At 40.3% G+C, this 17,297-nt stretch overlaps 1 protein-coding gene and 1 non-coding gene across 7 annotated transcripts in view; one reads left to right on the top strand and one right to left on the bottom strand.

Annotated features, from left to right (window-relative positions):
- DNAAF9 (dynein axonemal assembly factor 9) overlaps positions 1-17,297 on the top strand; it is a 164,623-nt gene that overhangs the window by 12,959 nt on the left and 134,367 nt on the right. For 3 of the 6 annotated variants that reach the window (XM_050745655.1, XM_050745654.1, XM_050745656.1), the window contains exons 1-5: positions 9,059-10,726; positions 11,654-11,773; positions 15,037-15,161; positions 16,218-16,314; positions 17,191-17,297. In XM_050745655.1, the coding sequence (XP_050601612.1) occupies positions 10,345-10,726; positions 11,654-11,773; positions 15,037-15,161; positions 16,218-16,314; positions 17,191-17,297 (831 nt within the window). In that variant the 5' untranslated portion in view covers positions 9,059-10,344. Of the gene's footprint in view, positions 1-9,058; positions 10,727-11,653; positions 11,774-15,036; positions 15,162-16,217; positions 16,315-17,190 lie in introns of those variants that run through there. The other 3 variants (XM_050745657.1, XM_050745653.1, XM_050745658.1) reach the window with 3 other exon arrangements.
- LOC126929958 (small nucleolar RNA U3) lies at positions 8,722-8,933 on the bottom strand. The gene has a single exon (XR_007717387.1). It is a non-coding gene; the product is annotated as a small nucleolar RNA U3 (small nucleolar RNA).

The raw sequence follows: 17,297 nt of genomic DNA, 5'->3' as shown, positions 1-17,297 counted from the left end.
AAAATTTCCAATTGTTTTCTTCGTTTCCAGGGAAGCAGGATAATGAAATATAAACAAACAGGAAAACATACTGGCTGTTCATGCAGCAGTTGTTATAATAGCAGTGAGCAGTGAGTTAACTATTTACATATAAGATGGGAAGAACAGAGATGATTGTTTAGAATTCAAGTATATTATACCCATGACTGGCTTTATTGTCAGGAAAACAGTGGGGTTCAGCAGAAAGAAAAAGTTCAGAGTCAGGGTACCTGGTCATTTAGGTTCTGATGATGTTAATCTTTACTTAGCTTTGTGATCTTCGGCAAACTACATCTGTTTAGCTCTTGGTTTCTTCTTGTCGTCTGTCGGTCATCTATCGTGTCTAAATTCTGAGTCTGAATCCAATGAAAATCAGAAATAAGTTATAATATGAAAGCAGCATCTTTGACGTAAGCTGCGTTATTGGGTCTGCTGAGTCTATGCGTCTTCTAAAGGTGAAACTTATAAAGTCATTGGTGACCATGGACTGTCTACCCAGGATGTGCCAGCCATGCTCAGGTAGACCTGGGGGATAGAGGGCAGTGTCATTGCTGGGTATGGCATATGTTTGAAAAAATTTTTTTCTTCCTTTTTCTTTCTATAGATAGAGGCTCACTCTGTTGCCCAGGCTTGAGTGCGGTGGCGCAGTCACTGCAGCCTGGAACTCCTGGGCTCGAGTGATTCCCCCACCTCAGCCTCCTAAGTAGTTGGGACTTCGGACGCACACCACCATGCCTGGCTAATTTTTTTATTTTTGTTTTTTGTAAAGATGAGGTCTTGTTGTGAAGGCTGGTGTTGAATGCCTGGCCTCCCAGAGTATTGGGATTACAGACGTGAGCCACTGTGCCCGATCTTTGAATATTTCTACTAAAAGAAAAAAGATGGCCGGGCATGGTGGCTCATGCCTCTAATCCCAGCACTTTGGGAGGCCGAGGCGGGTAGATCACCTGAGGTCAGGAGTTCAAGACCAGCCTGACCAACGTGGAGAAACCCGTCTCTACTAAAAATACAAAATCAGCCAGGTATGGTTGCGCATGCCTGTAATCCCAGCTACTCAGGAGCCTGAGGCAGGAGAAACGCTTGATCCCCAGAGGCAGAGGTTGCAGTGAGCCAAGATCACCCCGTTGCACTCTAGCCTGGGCAACAAGAGTGAAACCTCGTCTCAAAAAAAAAAAAGAAGAAGAAGAAAAGACTGGTTGGATACACAGCAAACTCACAGTGGTGACCTCTAGGGGGTGAGGATCAATGATGACTTTAGATTTTTAGGTAATATTCCCTTTTGTCCCTCAAAATAGACAGTAAATATTCAACATACATAATTTTAAAAAGCCGTAATGTGGAAAAATGCAAATATGCCACAATGTTAACAGTAGTTAATTCCAGCTGCCGGGAGTCATTGTGGGTTTTTAAATACTAGGTTTTCTTTTTTTTAATTAAAAGGTAAATAATTAAGTGACACATTTCATGGTATAGTGATGAATAAAAGACTATCTTCTGGTTAATAATTAAATTTGGGAAGCAAGAAAATATACAAAGGAAAGAAAGAATTTAGTTTCACCATTTGATAATAAAATAAAACACTAATTAGGACAATTTATTTCTGAGAAGAAGGTCTTTCAGCATTTTTATATGCTTGCACTTTATTTGGATAACATAGTTGTGGAAAGGAAACTGTTTTCAGTATTGTCTTGGCTTTGTACAGCAGTAGTTGGGGAGCTGGTTTTTTTTTGGTCACCTGACCTTTTCATGCTTTTGTCACTTGCTGGTTGTAACTTTGAAAACCAAAGAGCTCTGGGTAACCTTGGCAGCAAAGCAGCCTACTGTATGATGGGTTGGGAAGTGGGCCAGAGGACCAACTCGATGAACTATTTCTAGTGCAGAGAATGATTGCGAGATCAGCCTTCTACTAAACATGAAAAAGTGGGGAAAGGCAGGCAATCTTCATTGCCCAGAAAAAGTTTTTCTTTCTTTAATCTTGATCGTCTTTCTGTTTCAGCCTTGCTGCTTCTGAGACTTTCTTTCCTCTCACCCCCATATTTTTATTATGAAAGTGTTCAAACCATATATAAAATGTGAGAGAAGGCCAGGCGCAGTGCCTCACACTTGTAATCCCAGCACTTTGGGAGGCCAAGGCGGGCAAATCACTTGAGGTCAGGAGTTTGAGACCAGCCTGGCCAACATGGTGAAACCCCGTCTTTACTAAAAATGCAAAAATTAGCTGGGCATGGTGGCACGCGCCTGTAATCCCAGCTACAGGGAGGCTGAGGCAGGAAAATCACTTGAACCCGGGAGGTAGAGGTTGCAGTGAGCCAAGATTGTGCCATCGCACTCCATCCAACCTGGGCAACAGAATGAGACTCTGTCTTCAAAAAAAAAAAAAAATGAGAGAATAGTACAATGAATATTTGCTATACCCACCAGATAAATTCAACAATTTTTAACATTTTGCCATATGTGGTTTGTCTCTTTTCTTTTCCTCAATCTGTCTTCTTTTATGTTAAACCTTTTTGAAGTAAGTTGCAGACATCATGACATTTCACTTCTAAATATTTCCTTATGCATCTAAGATAGAGGACATCCTACTACATAACCATGATAATGTTGCCATACCTAAGAAAATTAACAGTAGATCTCTAATGGCATCAAATACACAGTCCATATTCAAGTTTTCTTAGATGTCTCACAGATGTTTCCCTGTTTTTGTTCCTGTTTTTCTTTTTCTTTTTTGAGATGGAGTCTTGCATTGTTGCCCAGGCTGGAGTGCAGTGGCGTGATCTCGGCTCACTGCAGCCTCTGCCTTCCGCGTTCCAGTGATTCTCCTGCCTCAGCCTCCTGGGTAGCTGGGATTATAGGCACACGCCACCACGCCTGGCTAATTTTTGTATTTTTGGTAGAGACGGGGTTTCACCATGTTGGCCAGGCTGGTTACAAACTCCTGACCTCAGGTGATTCTCCTGCCTTGGCCTCCCAAAGTGTTGGGATTACAGGCGTGAGCCACCATGCCTGGCCTGTTTTTCTTTTCTAAAAAAAAATTAAAGTTCATAGATTGCATTTTGTTGTTATTCTTTAATCCCTTTTACACTATAAGAATTTTCCCTCTCTGTTGTTTTTGTTTTATATAACGCTGACTTTTAAAAAACTATTTCTCTTTTTTTTTTTGGTAGAGACAGGGTCTTGCTATGTTGCCCATGTTGGTCTCAAATTCCTGACCTCAATTGATCCTCCCACCTCAGCCTCCCAAAGTGTTGGAATTACAGGCATGAGCCACAATGCCCAGCTGACTTTTTTTAACTTCTAAAAAAATTTTAAAAATTGGCCAGGTGCGGTGACTTACGCCTGTAATCCAGCACTTTGGGAGGTCAAGGTGGCAGATTGCTTGAGCCCAGGAGTTCAAGACAAGCCTGGGCAACATGGCGAGACCCCGTCTCTACAAAAAATAGAAAAATTAGCTGGGTGTGGTGGTGTGCACCTGTAATCCCAGCTACTCAAGAGGCTGAGGTGGGAGAATCACCTGAGCCCAGGAAATTGAGGCTGCAGTGAGTCGTGATCAAGCGACTACACTCCAGCCTGAGCAACAGAGTGAGACCCCATCTCAAAGACCATTTTTTAACAACTGTGTTAAAATACACATATCGAGGCCAGGTGCAGTGGCTCACACCTGTAATCCCAGCACTTTGGGAGGCCAGGAGGGCAGATCACCTGAGGTCAGGAGTTTGAGACCAGCCTGGCCAATGTGGTGAAACCTCGTGTCTACTAAAAATATAAAGAAATTAGCTGGAATGGGTGGCAGGCTCCTGTAATCCCAGCTACTTGGGAGGCTATGGCTGGAGAATCACTGGAGCCCAGGAGGCAGAGTTTGCAGTGAGCTGAGACTGTACCATTGCACTCCAGCCTAGACAACAAAAACGAAACTCTGTCTCAAAAAAAAAAAAAAAAAAAAAAAAGAGAAAAAACCAAGAAAAATACACATACCATAAAATTTACCATTTTAGCTATTTTTAAGTGTACAATTCTGTGGCACTAAGGACATTCACATTGTTAAACTAAAATCACCACCATCCATCCACACAACCTTTCGTGTTGCAAAACTGAAACTATACCTATTAAACAGTAACTCCCCATTCCCTCTCCCATCCAGCGCCTGGCAACCACCATTCTGCCTCCCTTCTGTCTCTGTGAAGTTGACTATTCTGGGTACCTCATAAAAAAGTAGAGTCATACAGAATTTGTACTTTTATGGCTGGATTTCACTTAGCATAATGTTCTCAAGGTTCATCCATATTGTAGCATGTGTCAGAATTTCCTTTTTAATACTAAGTAATATTCCATTGTGTGTATATATCATATTTTGTTTATCACTTTGGGTTGCTTCCATCTTTTGGCTGTTGCAAATAGTGCTTCTATGAAGATGGGTATACAAGTATCTCTTTCAGTCCCTGCTTTCAATTCTTTGGAATTTATACCCAGAAATGGAATTTCTAGATCATGTGGTAATTCTATTTTTAATTTTTTAAGAAACTGCCATACTGTTTTCCATAGTGGTTGCACCATTTTACATTCCCACCTATGGTGCACAAAGGTTCTAATTTCTCCAAATCCTTGATGGCACTTGTTATTTTCTAGTTTTTTGATAGTAGCCATGCTAATGGATATGAAGTTATATTTCATTATGGTTATGATTTGTATTTCTCTAATGATTAGTGGTGTTGAGTTTCTTTTCATGTGCTTGGCCATTTCCATATCCTCTTCGGAGAAATGTCTTTTGCCCTTTTTTTGTTTGTTTGTTTGTTTTGAGACAGGGTCTTGCTCTGTTGCCCAGGCCAAAGTGCAGTGGTGTGAACACAGCTCACACTGCAGCCTCAACCTCTTGGGCTCAAATGATCCTCTCACCTTAGCCTTGTGAGTAGTTGGAACTGCAGGCACGTGCTACCACATCCAGCTAATTTTTTTTTTTTTTTTTTTTACTTTTTGTAGAGACAGATTCTCCCTATGTTGCCCAGGCTGGTCTCAAACTCATGGGCTCAAGTGGTCCTGCACCTCGGCCTCTCAAAGTGCTGGGATTACAGGCATGAACCACCTGCCCGGCTTCATTGCCCATTTTCGAATTGGATTTTTTGGTGGTGGTGGTTGAGTTATATAGATGGGTTGTCTTTTTACTCTGTTGGTTGTGTCATTTGATGCACAGAAGTTCTAAATTTTAAATGTCCAGTTTATATATTTTTTAATTTGTTGCCTGGGCTTTTGGTGTCATTTTCAAGAATTCATTGCCAAATCCAATGTCACAAAGATTTTCCTTTTTGTTTTCTTATGAAAGTTTTATAGTTTTAGGTCTATGTTTAGGTCTTTGATACATTTTGAGTTAATTTCTTTATATGGTGTATGGTAAGGTCCAACTTCATTCTTTAGATATCTAGTTTTCCCAGTACCATTTGTTTGAAAGACTTCTTATTGAGTGGTCTTGGCATCCTTGTCAAAAATCTTTTGACCAGGTATGTGAGGGTTTGTTTCTGGTCTCTTTATTCTGTTTCATTGGTCTGTATGTCTGTCTTATGCCAGTATCCCACTGTTGATGACTGTAGCTTTGTAATAAGTTTTAAAATCGGGAGTGTGAGTTCTACAGCTTTGATCTTTATCAAGATTGTTTTGGATATTCAGAGTTTCTTAAGATTCCATATAAATTTTAGAATGGATTTTTCTACTTCTGTAAAAAACATCATTGGGATTTGAGAAGGGATTACACTGAATTTGTAAATTGCTTTGGGTAACTTTGACAGCTTAACGATATTGTCTACCAATGCATGAACAGAGGGTATCTTCATTTATTGCTGTCTTCTGTAATTTCTTTCAGAAATATATGAGTGATCCAGTTTCTCTGAATTCTCACTGTTTGGAAGTCACTATTTTTCATTTTATCCATTCTAATAGATGTATAGTAATATCTCATGGTTTTAATTTGCATTTCCATAATGGGTAATGATGTTAAACATGTTGTCATGGGGCTTCTCTGCCATTTCTGTATCCTCTTTGACAAATTGTTTCTTCATACCTTTTGCCTATTTTCTAATTGGGTTTTTTTTTACCGTTGAGTTTTGAGAGTTCTTTATGTATTCCATATAAGGTTCTTTTTCAGATATGTGGTTTGCAGATATTTTCTCCCAGTCAGTAGCTTGTCTTTTCCTTCTCTCAACAGAGTCTTTCATAGCAAAACTTTAAAATTGTAATGAAGTCCACATTATCATTTTTTTTGCTATGGATCACACTTTTTGGTGTCAGGTGTGAAGAACTGTTCACCAAATCCTAGATCCAGAATATTTTCTTCTGTTTTCTTCCAAAGATTTTATAATTTTACATTTAAATCTATGATGCTTTAATTTTTGTGTAATGTATAAGGTTGAGGTTTATGTTTTTGCCTATGGATATCCAGTTACTCTAGCTCTACTTATTGAAAAGACTATCCATCCAACATTAAATTGTTTTTGTGCCTTTGTTAAAAAATAGTTAGTTGTACTTGTGTGGGTCTGTTTCTGGTTACTCTATCTATTGCATTGACTTATATGTGTGTCCCTTAGCCAGTACCACTCAGTCTTGATTACTTTGCTATGCAGTAAGTCTTGACATTGGGTACAGTGATTCCTCCCACTTTTTCTTTTTCAGAAAAATTTTAAGCTATTCTAGTTCCTTTGCTTTTCCTTATAGGTTTTATTTGTTTATTTTATTTTTAAGAGATGAGGTCTCACTATATTACCCAGGCTGGCCTCCAACTCCTGGACTCAAGTGATCCTCCCATCTTAGCCTCCTAATAGCTGGGACTAAGACAAGTAGCACTGTTCCTGGCTTATGTAAATTTTAGAATAATCTCTTCTACATCTATAAAAAAAATTGGATTTTCATATGTGTTAAAACTTATCACATTGGGGAGAATTGATATCAGTACTGTGTTGAGGTTCCTAATCCATGAACATGGTATGTCTATTTATTTAATTCTTCTTTCATTTCTTTAATCGGAGTTTTGTAGTTTTTAGCATGTAAGTTCTATGCATGTTTTATTAGGTTTATAACTAGGTATTTAATTTTTAAGATATTATAAATGGTATTATATTTTAAATTTTGGTTTCCTGTAAAGTTACAATTGTCCCATCACTTTGGAAGGCCAAGGTGGGAGGATCACTTGAAGCTGGGAATTCAAGACCAGCTTAGGGAGGCAACAAAGTGAGACCCTGTCTCTCCAAATTTTTTTTTTCAAAATTAGCTTGTGTGGTGACATGTGTCTGTAGTTCCAGCTACTTAGGAGGCTGAGGTAGGAGGATCGTTTGAGCCCATGAATCCAGGAGTTAGAGACTGCAGTGAGCTATGATCACACTGCTGCACTCCAAGCTGAAATCAGAGCAAGACCCTGTCTCTAAAAAAAAATTACAGTTGATTTTTATATGTTGATCTTGTATCTTGAAACTTTGTTGAAGTCACTTATTAGTTCTGGGAATTTTGGTAGAATCCTTAAGATTTCCTACAGAGATCATCATGTCATCTACAAATAGGACATATCTGCAAATAGGAACAGTTTTCTTTCTTTCTTTTCAGTCTGTGTGTCTTTTACTTCCTTTTATTGCCTCATTCTGTTGGCTAGAACTTCCAGTATTATGTTAAATAGGAATAATGAGAGTAGACATGCTCATCTTCTTCCTGACCTTACAGGAAAAACATTCAGACTTTGACCATTATGTGTAATTACAAACTTTGCTTGGTGGGTTTTTTTAGATGATCTTTTTTTTTTTTTTTTTTTTTTTTTTTGAGACGGAGTCTCGCTCTGTCGCCCAGGCTGGAGTGCAGTGGCGCGATCTCGGCTCACTGCAAGCTCCGCCTCCCGGGTTCACGCCATTCTCCTGCCTCAGCCTCCCGAGTAGCTGGGACTACAGGCGCCCACAACCGCGCCCGGCTAATTTTTTGTATTTTTAGTAGAGACGGGGTTTCACCGTGGTCTCGATCTCCTGACCTTGTGATCCGCCCGCCTCGGCCTCCCAAAGTGCTGGGATTACAGGCGTGAGCCACCGCGCCCGGCAGATGATCTTTATCAAGTTGAGGAAACTATTTCTAGTTTTCTGAGTGGCTTTTTTTTCTGTTTTTTTAAATTGATGCATAATAGATACACACATTTTCAGGGTACATTCATATAATTTATAAAGATCAAATTAATGTAGTTGGGATATCCATCAATTCTGAGTGTTTTTATTTTGAATGGGTGTTGGTTTTTATTAAATGATTTTTTTGCATCAGTTTTTTGGTTTTGTGATTTTTCTTCTTTAGCCTGTTAATATGAAGGGTTACATTGATGGATTCATGAATAATGAACCAGCCTCAGGTATCCCTGTGATAAATTCCACTTGGTCCTAGTGTATAGTTGTTTTACATGTTGCTGAATTTTACTTACTAGATTTTGTTAAGCGTGTTTACATTTAATTAAAAAAAAAATTTGCCAGGTGTGGTAGTGCACGCCTGTAATCCCAGCTACTCAGGAGGGCTGAAGAGGGAGGATCGCTTGAGCCCAGGAGTTCGAGTCCAGCCTAGGCAACATTAATGAGACCCCCATCTCTTAAAAAAAAGAAACAAAAAAGGGCAGGGTGTTTAAATCTATATTCATGATGGATTTTGGTTTGTAGGTTTCTTTCTTTTTGATACTTTTTGTTTTTGACTGATGATTAAAAGGAAACTACTCAGACAGCGTCCTCTCCCTCTTACTCTCCCAGAGGAAGAAAACAGTTATCAATGGCGAATGGCAGTTGCAGCAAAGCAACATGAAAAACCAGATTTATGCTCAGGAGAGACCACTGTGCCTCTTTCTATGGTTTCTAGTGCTTTATTCATTCAGAGAGACCTCTCTAATAATGAATTATAGAAATGATCCCTGAAAGTACAGTCTTTGGTACTGTCTTTGTCTAGTTTTGATATCACATGGAAGACTATGAAACTCTTCATGGAAGATAGTGATGAAGACCACTAAGTCATGGAGCGAATGAGTTGGGGCATAGGAACATCCAAAAGAATCCAGCAGGGCAGCCAAGTGTGGTGGCACATTCCTCTAATCCCAGCGCTTTGAGAGGCTGAGGCGGGTGGATCACCTGAGGTCGAGTTTGAGACCAGCCTGACCAACGTGGTGAAACCTTCTTACTAAAAAGTACAAAAATTAGCCAGGCATGGTGGTGCACATCCATAACCTCAGCTACTTGGGAGACTGAGGCATGAGAGTCGCTTGAACCCAGAAGGCGGAGGTTACAGTGAGCCAAGATTGTACCCTGCACTCCAGCCTGGACAACAGAGTGAGACTCCGTTTCAAAGAAAAAGAAAAAAAGAATCCAGTGGGGCAAAAGAATTCAGGAATTAGTGAAGAGAAATACTGTAGTTTGGCTGTAAATACTGTTTTGAGGTGAATGTAAGGCAGTGTACTGGAGGAGATTCAGTGAGGGATGGGGATGACGCCTAGCTTCATGGGTGGAAGAGTTAGTGTAGTTGGTTTGTAGAGGCTCTTAGTTAATAATGATGTGGTAGGACTGGGATTGTATTGACTGTAGAGAAAATATATAAGAGTGTTAGGAAGCCAGCGTGGTGGCAGGCATGAGGTGGGCGGATCACCTGAAGTCAGAAGTTCGAGACCAACCAGGCCAACATGGCAAAACCCCATCTCTGCTAAAATACAAAAATTAGCCAGGTGTGGTGGCTCACACCTGTAATTCCAGCCACTCGGGAGGCTGAGGCGGGAGAATCACTTGAACCTGGGAGGCAGAGGTTGCAGTGAGCCAAGATCACTGCACTCCAGCCTGGGCCATAGAGCCAGACTCCATCTCAAAAATAAAATAAAATAAAATAAAAAAGTGTTAGGGAATGAATAGTAGAGGCAGATCCTGGACCTGGAGATGATGAGGAGACCAGGTGGAAGGATCAGACTTGAGCAGGAAATCGGGTGCCTCTCTCTGGAGCTTCTGGGGAGAAGGGGATGGGTATGGAGAGAATGGGGTCCTTAGAAGTAATGTGAATGTCTGAGAGTGCCTCACATTTTGCTTGAGCAAAGGGCTATCCCTAGGGCTGAAGGAATAATAGGTCTGCACAGAAATGGAAGCAAGTATTCTCTGCTGACACTCACCATATGGGTAGCTGTGAGGATGAATTAGAGCTTTGTTTAGGTCCTCAGGCCAATTTGGGGGTTTAGTTTGCATTTGTTTTTGAGACAGACTGATGAGGACCACAAGTGGAATGATCAGTGTGGAAACTCTTCTTTGAAAAGTCTTCAAAAGTGAAACGTCATTGGAAATTCTTGGAGTCAGCTGCTGAGTCTTAATGCTTTCCACCATTGACCGTGAGAGAGGGACTTTGGCTTCATCCTCTGTTGAGGAGTTTGTAATCAGCAGGTCAGACTTAGTCTTCAGACCAATTCTGCACAATCTCTTCCAGAAAATAAAAGAGAAAGGAAACCTTCCCAATGCATTTTATGGTTCTGATACCAGAACAACACAAGAATCAATTTCCATCCCTAGCAAAGTCATTCCTCTTCCTCATGCCTCCATTGTGGGACACAGGATGCTGCTTTTCTCATGGGGCTGTCCTGGCACTCAGGGGACCATTTTCTGTTCTTGTTGCAGCTGCAGCCGACTTCGGCAGGTTCAGAGCATCCTGACCCAGAGCAGCAAGTCTCGGCCGGATGGGATCCTGTGCATCCTAGGTCAGTGCTTTTAACAAAGTGGGACTCAGGGCTGGGGCACCTTGGCTTTTTTTGTTCACAGGAAGGTATTAGTAATAGGACCAAAGTGAAATAAGCTGTGAGTTAGTGTCCTCCTAGTTCTTGTTCCCCTGAAATTTGTTGCTGTTTTAATGAGGTTAGATGAGCTATCACTGAGATAGGAAGCCCATTTTTGGAGCTGCTGCTTCCTTAAGCCTTTCCTTTAGACTCACATGTATAGCTACCTCCTGCCATGACATGTCCGTCTTGCCCAGAGCCATACTCTGAGACTTTACAGACATCAGGAACTAGGTAATAAATATATACCTGAAGCATTGAGAGATGGTATTGAAGACAGTATTGTTTAATTTCCTTTTTATTTGTCTCTAATTCAGCCCCTCTAGACTGTCAGCTTCATGAGGGTCATTTGCAGGCTTGTTCACCACCATACCCCACCATCCAGTACAGTGCTAGACCTTGAGCCTCATAATTGTAAAAGGATGGGTGTTTGTGGTTCCACTCACTTTCCTTTTCTTCACATTATTGGATTCTTTTCAAGCCACCTTAATCTGCCTTTGTTTGATCCCACATGTTTTGGTAAAGATTTTTTCGAAAGGTGAAGATTTTTCTGACCCCTATTCTTAAGCCACCTGAAAGTATTCCAAGATGAATCATTTTCAGAAATTAACAGCCTCAATAATCTGTGTTGTTTGATTATCTCAATTACAAGATGTTGGAATTCAAGTAAGGGTACTTGATGCTGAGACCTGTTTCTTTCACAGAATTGCTTAGCTTGGTTTCTGGCACAAAACTGGTCTGAGCTGCGTCCTTCTGCTTAATCATAAGGGTTTTGCTGAGGAGGGGCAAATTATTGGCCTCTTTGCTCCCCATAGTACAGTACAGCTGATCAGAGCCTCCTTTGCCTTGCAGGAATCGATAGCAGGTACAATGAAGGCTGCAGAGAGCTGGCAAATTATCTTCTATTTGGTTTGTACAATCAGAATACCAGTGATTTTGAGAAAACGGGATTTTCTGAAGAAGTGCTAGATGGTAAGTATATATTGGTAAACTCTGTGTGATAGAAGAGTAAGAGGTTTATTTATTTGGATCCTTATTTTATGGTGTGCTTACAGAAAAAAATTTAAAATAGTCCAAAGTCCCAGTAAATGTTTGCTTTTTAAAGAATGAAAAAGCACAGCATTTTTTCTTTGTTGATACATTTAGTAGCAACAAGTAGTTTTCAGAATATATTTACTAATTCAGCTTTAGAGAAACAAACATCAGTGTTTGGCTTTATCTCTTTTTGGCAAAGTACTGGTTTTCCTCTTTATTGCCCATTGCCTCTACATGCTAACGGTTCAGATTATATGGTGTTGTCCTGTGAAAGCACCTTCAATCATGAGGTAAGGATGGGCCTGCAGGCATCTCCTACGAGGAAGACTTCTTGTGGCTTATTATCGGAGGAACAAAGGCTCTTTGTCCTGCTGTCTTTGGGAATTATTTTCTCTGTGACTTTAATTCATGAAGATGCCTGTGACTACAATGCTGGATTTCTGTTTATATTCCCCTTTCCTTAGCACTGAGACACTCTGCCTGTGTTGATGCTGCTGGGGGCTATTGCCCTGGATCTATCTCTGATATCACATATTTAGAATCATGTCTTGTATGCCAGATGGGTCAGGAGACATTGGGATAGACAAAATAAAAATGGACAAGAGACATTTCTGTGAGGCAGCTGGGGGAGGCATGAAAACAAACATCTGATGTGAAAGAATATTGCCATGTGTCTAGTGCAGTAGTTTTCAACTGGAGGCAGTTTTGTCCTGCAGGGGACATTTGGCAATGTCTGAAGACATTTTTGATTGTCAAAACTGGGTAGGGCATGCCACTGGCATCTAGTAGATAGAGGCCAGAGATGATGCTAAACATCTACAATGCACAGAACAGTCACCCAGAACAAGGAATTCACTGATCTAAACTGTCAGTAGTGCCGGGGTTGAGAAATCCTGGTCTAGTGTATATGAAAATTCTTCTCTGGTTAAGTCCTTAGTAGTGTTTATTCTTGTAGACTGATTAAAGGTTTCCTTTTTATTAGGAAGTGCAAAAAGAGTAGACTGAAATTACTCCTTCTTTTACATTTTTTTCAATTCAAATTTGGTTTCCGATTTTGATTACAAAATATTTTTTTCCTTACGTTATACAACATCTGCTGGTTTAGAAAAGAGTAATCTTGGCAGCTCGTACCAGCCACACATTTCACCACAGCCGAGATTGCTAAGGACATTACGGTACTGAAATTAAGGAAATAGTTTAAATTCTCAAAGATGTGCTTTTTTGCTTATTTTTGTTTTTGTCTTCTTTTCTTTTTGAAACAGAGTCTTGCTCTGTTGCCCAGGCTGGAGTGCAGTGGTGTGATCTTGGCTCACTGCCACCTCCACCTCCTGGGTTCAAGAGATTCCTCTGCCTCAGCCTCCCAAGTAGCTGGGATTATAGGCATGCACCACCACGCTCAGCTAATTTTTGAATTTTTAGTAGAGACAGGGTTTCACCATGTTGGCCAGGCTGGTCTCCAACTCCTGACCTCAGGTGATCCCGCCTCAGCCTCCCACAAAGTGCTGAGTTTATAGCTGTGAGCCACTATGCCTAGCCTGTTTTTATCTTTTTGCCTGGCACAGTGGGTGCTTAGGAAATTAGGATTTTCCTACAAATTAATAAATTTGTTTATACAAGTAGCTGGAAAGCAGAGATCACCAGATTTCTACATTTTGATCTCATATGAGAGGGGGAAAGGCCAACATGAATTTATTTCTAAAAGCAACTTTTATTTATTTATTTATTTTGAGACAGAGTCTTGCTCTATCACCCAGGCTGGAATGCAGTGGCGTGATCCTGGCTCTCTGGTGGCTGGATCACTTGAGCTCAGCAGTTAGAGACCAGCCTGGGCAACATGGCAAAACCCTGTCTCTACAAAAAAATACAAAAATTAGCCAGGCGTGGTGGTGCTCACCTGTAGCCCCAGCTTCTTGTGGGGCTGAGGCAGGAGGATTGCTTGAGCCTGGGAGACAGAGGTTGCAGTGAACCTATATCATGCCACTGCACTCCAGCCTGGGAGTGAAACCCTGTCAAAAAAAAAAAGAAAGAAAGATCTTAAGACTAACCAAATTGCTATTGTATAGCAGTGAGATACATCATGTAACAGATAACAGACAGTGAAAGAAATGTAAGTATTTTATCCTAAAATATATTCCTTTGACATATTTTAAAATGGTGCTGTAAAGCTATATCTTGTCAGGGAAATCTACATTATGTAGAGAATCCTTTCCCTTTCCAGGTCTTTTCCTGATCCAGGGGAGATCAACTAAGAGTCTGGTCCCTTTTTAAGTCTGATAAACATTTACCTTCTATTGTTGCTGAAGTCTGCTACCTGGAGGCTTCACCTGCATAATAAGAACCTTGGTCTCCACAATCCCTTATCTTAGCCCAGACATTCTGTTGATTCCAGGTCTGTATTTATTTTTATTTTTATTTTTATTTTTTGAGACAGAGTCTCACTCTGTCGCCCAGTCTGGAGTGCAGTGGAGCAATCTTGGCTCACTGCAACCTCCGCCTCCCAGGTTCAAGTGACTGTCCTGCCTCAGCCTCCTTAGTAGCTGGGATTACAAGTGCATGCCACCATGCCCGGCTAATTTTTGTATATATATTTTTTTTTTAGTAGAGATGGGGTTTCACCATGTTGGTCAGGCTGGTCTCAAACTCCTGACCTCGTGATCCACCTGCTTCACCCTCCCAAAGTGGTAGGATTACAGGCGTGAGCCACCGCGCCCAGCCCTGATTCCAGGTCTTTAGATAATAAAACTTAACTGTTTCAACCAATTGCCAATCGAAAAATCTTTGAATCTACCTGTGACATGAAAGGACCCTTTCACACCCAACCCCGACTTTCTGGACCAAACCAAATGTACACTTTACATGTGTTGATTGATGTCTGCTGGTAACTTCTGTTTCCCTAAAATGTGTAAAATCAAGCTGTTATCCAACCACTTTGGGTGCATGTTCTCAGGACCTCTTGAGGCTATGTCACGGGCATGTCTTTAATTTAAACTTGGCAAAATAAACTTCAAAATTGATTGAGACTTGTCTCAGATACTTTTTGGTTTATAAGGCACAGTGTTTAATTAAATAATTTTCAGTTTAGAGTTTTGTTACATTGTCTCTGAAGGAGTTTTAATGGTTTTACTAATTATGTGGGCAGAAAATATCTAAAGGAAATGCTTTTGACAGTCTTGTGTTTTGATTTTGGTTTTTTTTTACAGATGTAATTATATTGATTAAATCAGATAGCGTCCATCTGTACTGTAATCCTGTAAACTTTCGCTATCTCTTACCTTACGTGGCACATTGGAGAAATCTGCATTTCCACTGCATGACCGAAAATGAGGTAAGAAGAAAAGAGAAGACAGGCACCCAGAGACACTCTAAGAATATTCTGTAAGGAAAGTGTTGATCTGAAATAGGATCGGCAATCAAATTGCAGAGTGTGATTATACAAAAAAGGTTATCTGTTTGAAGTGGAGAATTTCATATTTCATTTTGAGGCTACCTTATAAATTGTATGCCTGTGGAGTCAAAAGGAGGCTATTCAAATTGGGACCTAGTAGTAAGTTTATGAACTTACTTCTTGCCTGCTTCTTCATCACTATCCAGAACCCCTTCTCTTAGGGGATTAGTGCCTAGGGACTGCCCTGGGAGAATTTTTTTTTTTTTTTTTTTTTTTTTTGGGGGGGTACAGAGTCTCGCTTTGTCGACCAGGCTAGAGTGCAGTGGCACAATCTCGGCCCACTGCAACCTCCTCCTCCCAGGTTCAAGCAATTCTCCTGTCTCAGCCTCCCGAGTAGCTGGGACTACAGGCGCCTGGCTAATTTTTTTATTTTTAGTAGAGATGGGGTTTCATTATATTGGTCAGACTAGTCTCAAACTCCTGACCTTGGGTGATCCGCCCACTTCAGCCTCCCAAAGTGCTGGGATTACAGGCGTAAGCCACCATGCCTGGCCCTGTGGGAGAATTTTTTAAGCTTTCTGACATTCTTGTGTTTGAATTTCTTGGTATCTGTTTTTCTTTCCCTTTGGGCCCTTTTCAAGGGTTTGACTGGAAATCAAGTTGGGATTTGAGATTTAGGATTTCATGAAAGTTGTGACCTAATATTGGTCAAGAACACTTCTTCCCATATGAGGTTTTGGTGGATTTTTGGGGGGGTTATCTCTTGCATTTGGGTTTCCTGATCCATTTTCAGTTGATTTTCGGGTGTAATATGAAATAAGGGAATGACAAGTCTTTCTGACTAGCAAATGAAAAAGATTGGCTTTGGAAACACCTTGGGTGCAGTCCTCTGTAAATGTCATTTGGGACAACTCTGATTGATAAAATGCAGAGAAAATATGGGACTTTGTGTGATACCTCTTCAGAGCTTATTTTTCGTTTGATATCTCTCTTTAGTATGAAGATGAGGAAGCTGCAGAAGAATTTAAAATTGCCAGCTTTGTGGACATGGTTCGAGACTGTAGTAGAATTGGCATTCCTTACAGCTCCCAAGGTGAGTATCTGACAGCAAGCCTTCTAGAACCTTGCTTAGATGGTGTGTGAATTGAACATCACTGCTTTTCCTTTCATTGGAGGCATTCAGCTGAGAAACCCCTTCATCTATTTTTACCAAAGATATCAAGCAGAATTAAGTATGGGGACTTTTCTATGTAAGCTTGTATTAAGTACTGTGAAGTTTCTGCAGCAACACAGCAGGCTGCCTAAAATCAGGTAGAAGAACTGATACAGAATTTAGCACAATTGACATGTCTGTATCATTTACTGTACAAAGAGTATAGTATAGATGTGGGGGCATCTTGGTAATAAGAAAGAGGGGTTTTGATAACTTCTAAAAAGATATGCTGACGTGTTTTTAAATGATGTGTAATATACAGGAGAAAAACGATCAAGTTTAACAGGGCTTATATTGTAACAACAACAAAAAGAAAAACCTTGCACATTGAAGCTATTGTTACAAGAAAGGAACATTTTTGATTTAGTAGTTTTCCCTTGAGGAAGTTGATTGGCTATGTTTCTTAAGGGAAAGGAGCCAAGTTTGGTTCTATTAATAATTATTCCCACTGAATGATGCAAGTCAGATGTAATAGACTACTCTTATTTTTTACTTAATTACTCAGGAAACTGGAATGTTACAATATACTGTAGAGAAATCTGAATGTAACTTGTTTATGGTTTGAATTTTCCTTGGCTTTCATTTTGTATTTCTAGTTTCAATTTCTAACCATTTTATCTGTTTGAATTTTATTTTGCTAGGTGAGGCCCTGGTGACCACGTGAGAAATGATACCTGTCTAACCATGTTAGATCAGGTTTAGACTGTTGTATTCAGGATGGTATTTGATATGTATTGTTGTGTTTGATTCTTCTAGGTCACTTGCAGATATTTGATATGTTTGTGGTGGAGAAATGGCCAATTGTACAGGCCTTTGCACTTGAGGGCATTGGAGGAGATGGATTTTTTACCATGAAATATGAG

This window comes from Macaca thibetana, chromosome 10 (genome assembly GCF_024542745.1).
Source record: "Macaca thibetana thibetana isolate TM-01 chromosome 10, ASM2454274v1, whole genome shotgun sequence".
Classification (NCBI taxonomy): Eukaryota; Metazoa; Chordata; class Mammalia; order Primates; family Cercopithecidae; genus Macaca; species Macaca thibetana.
Note: the sequence above shows the minus strand (reverse complement) of the source record. Positions and strands in the feature narration are given on the sequence as shown.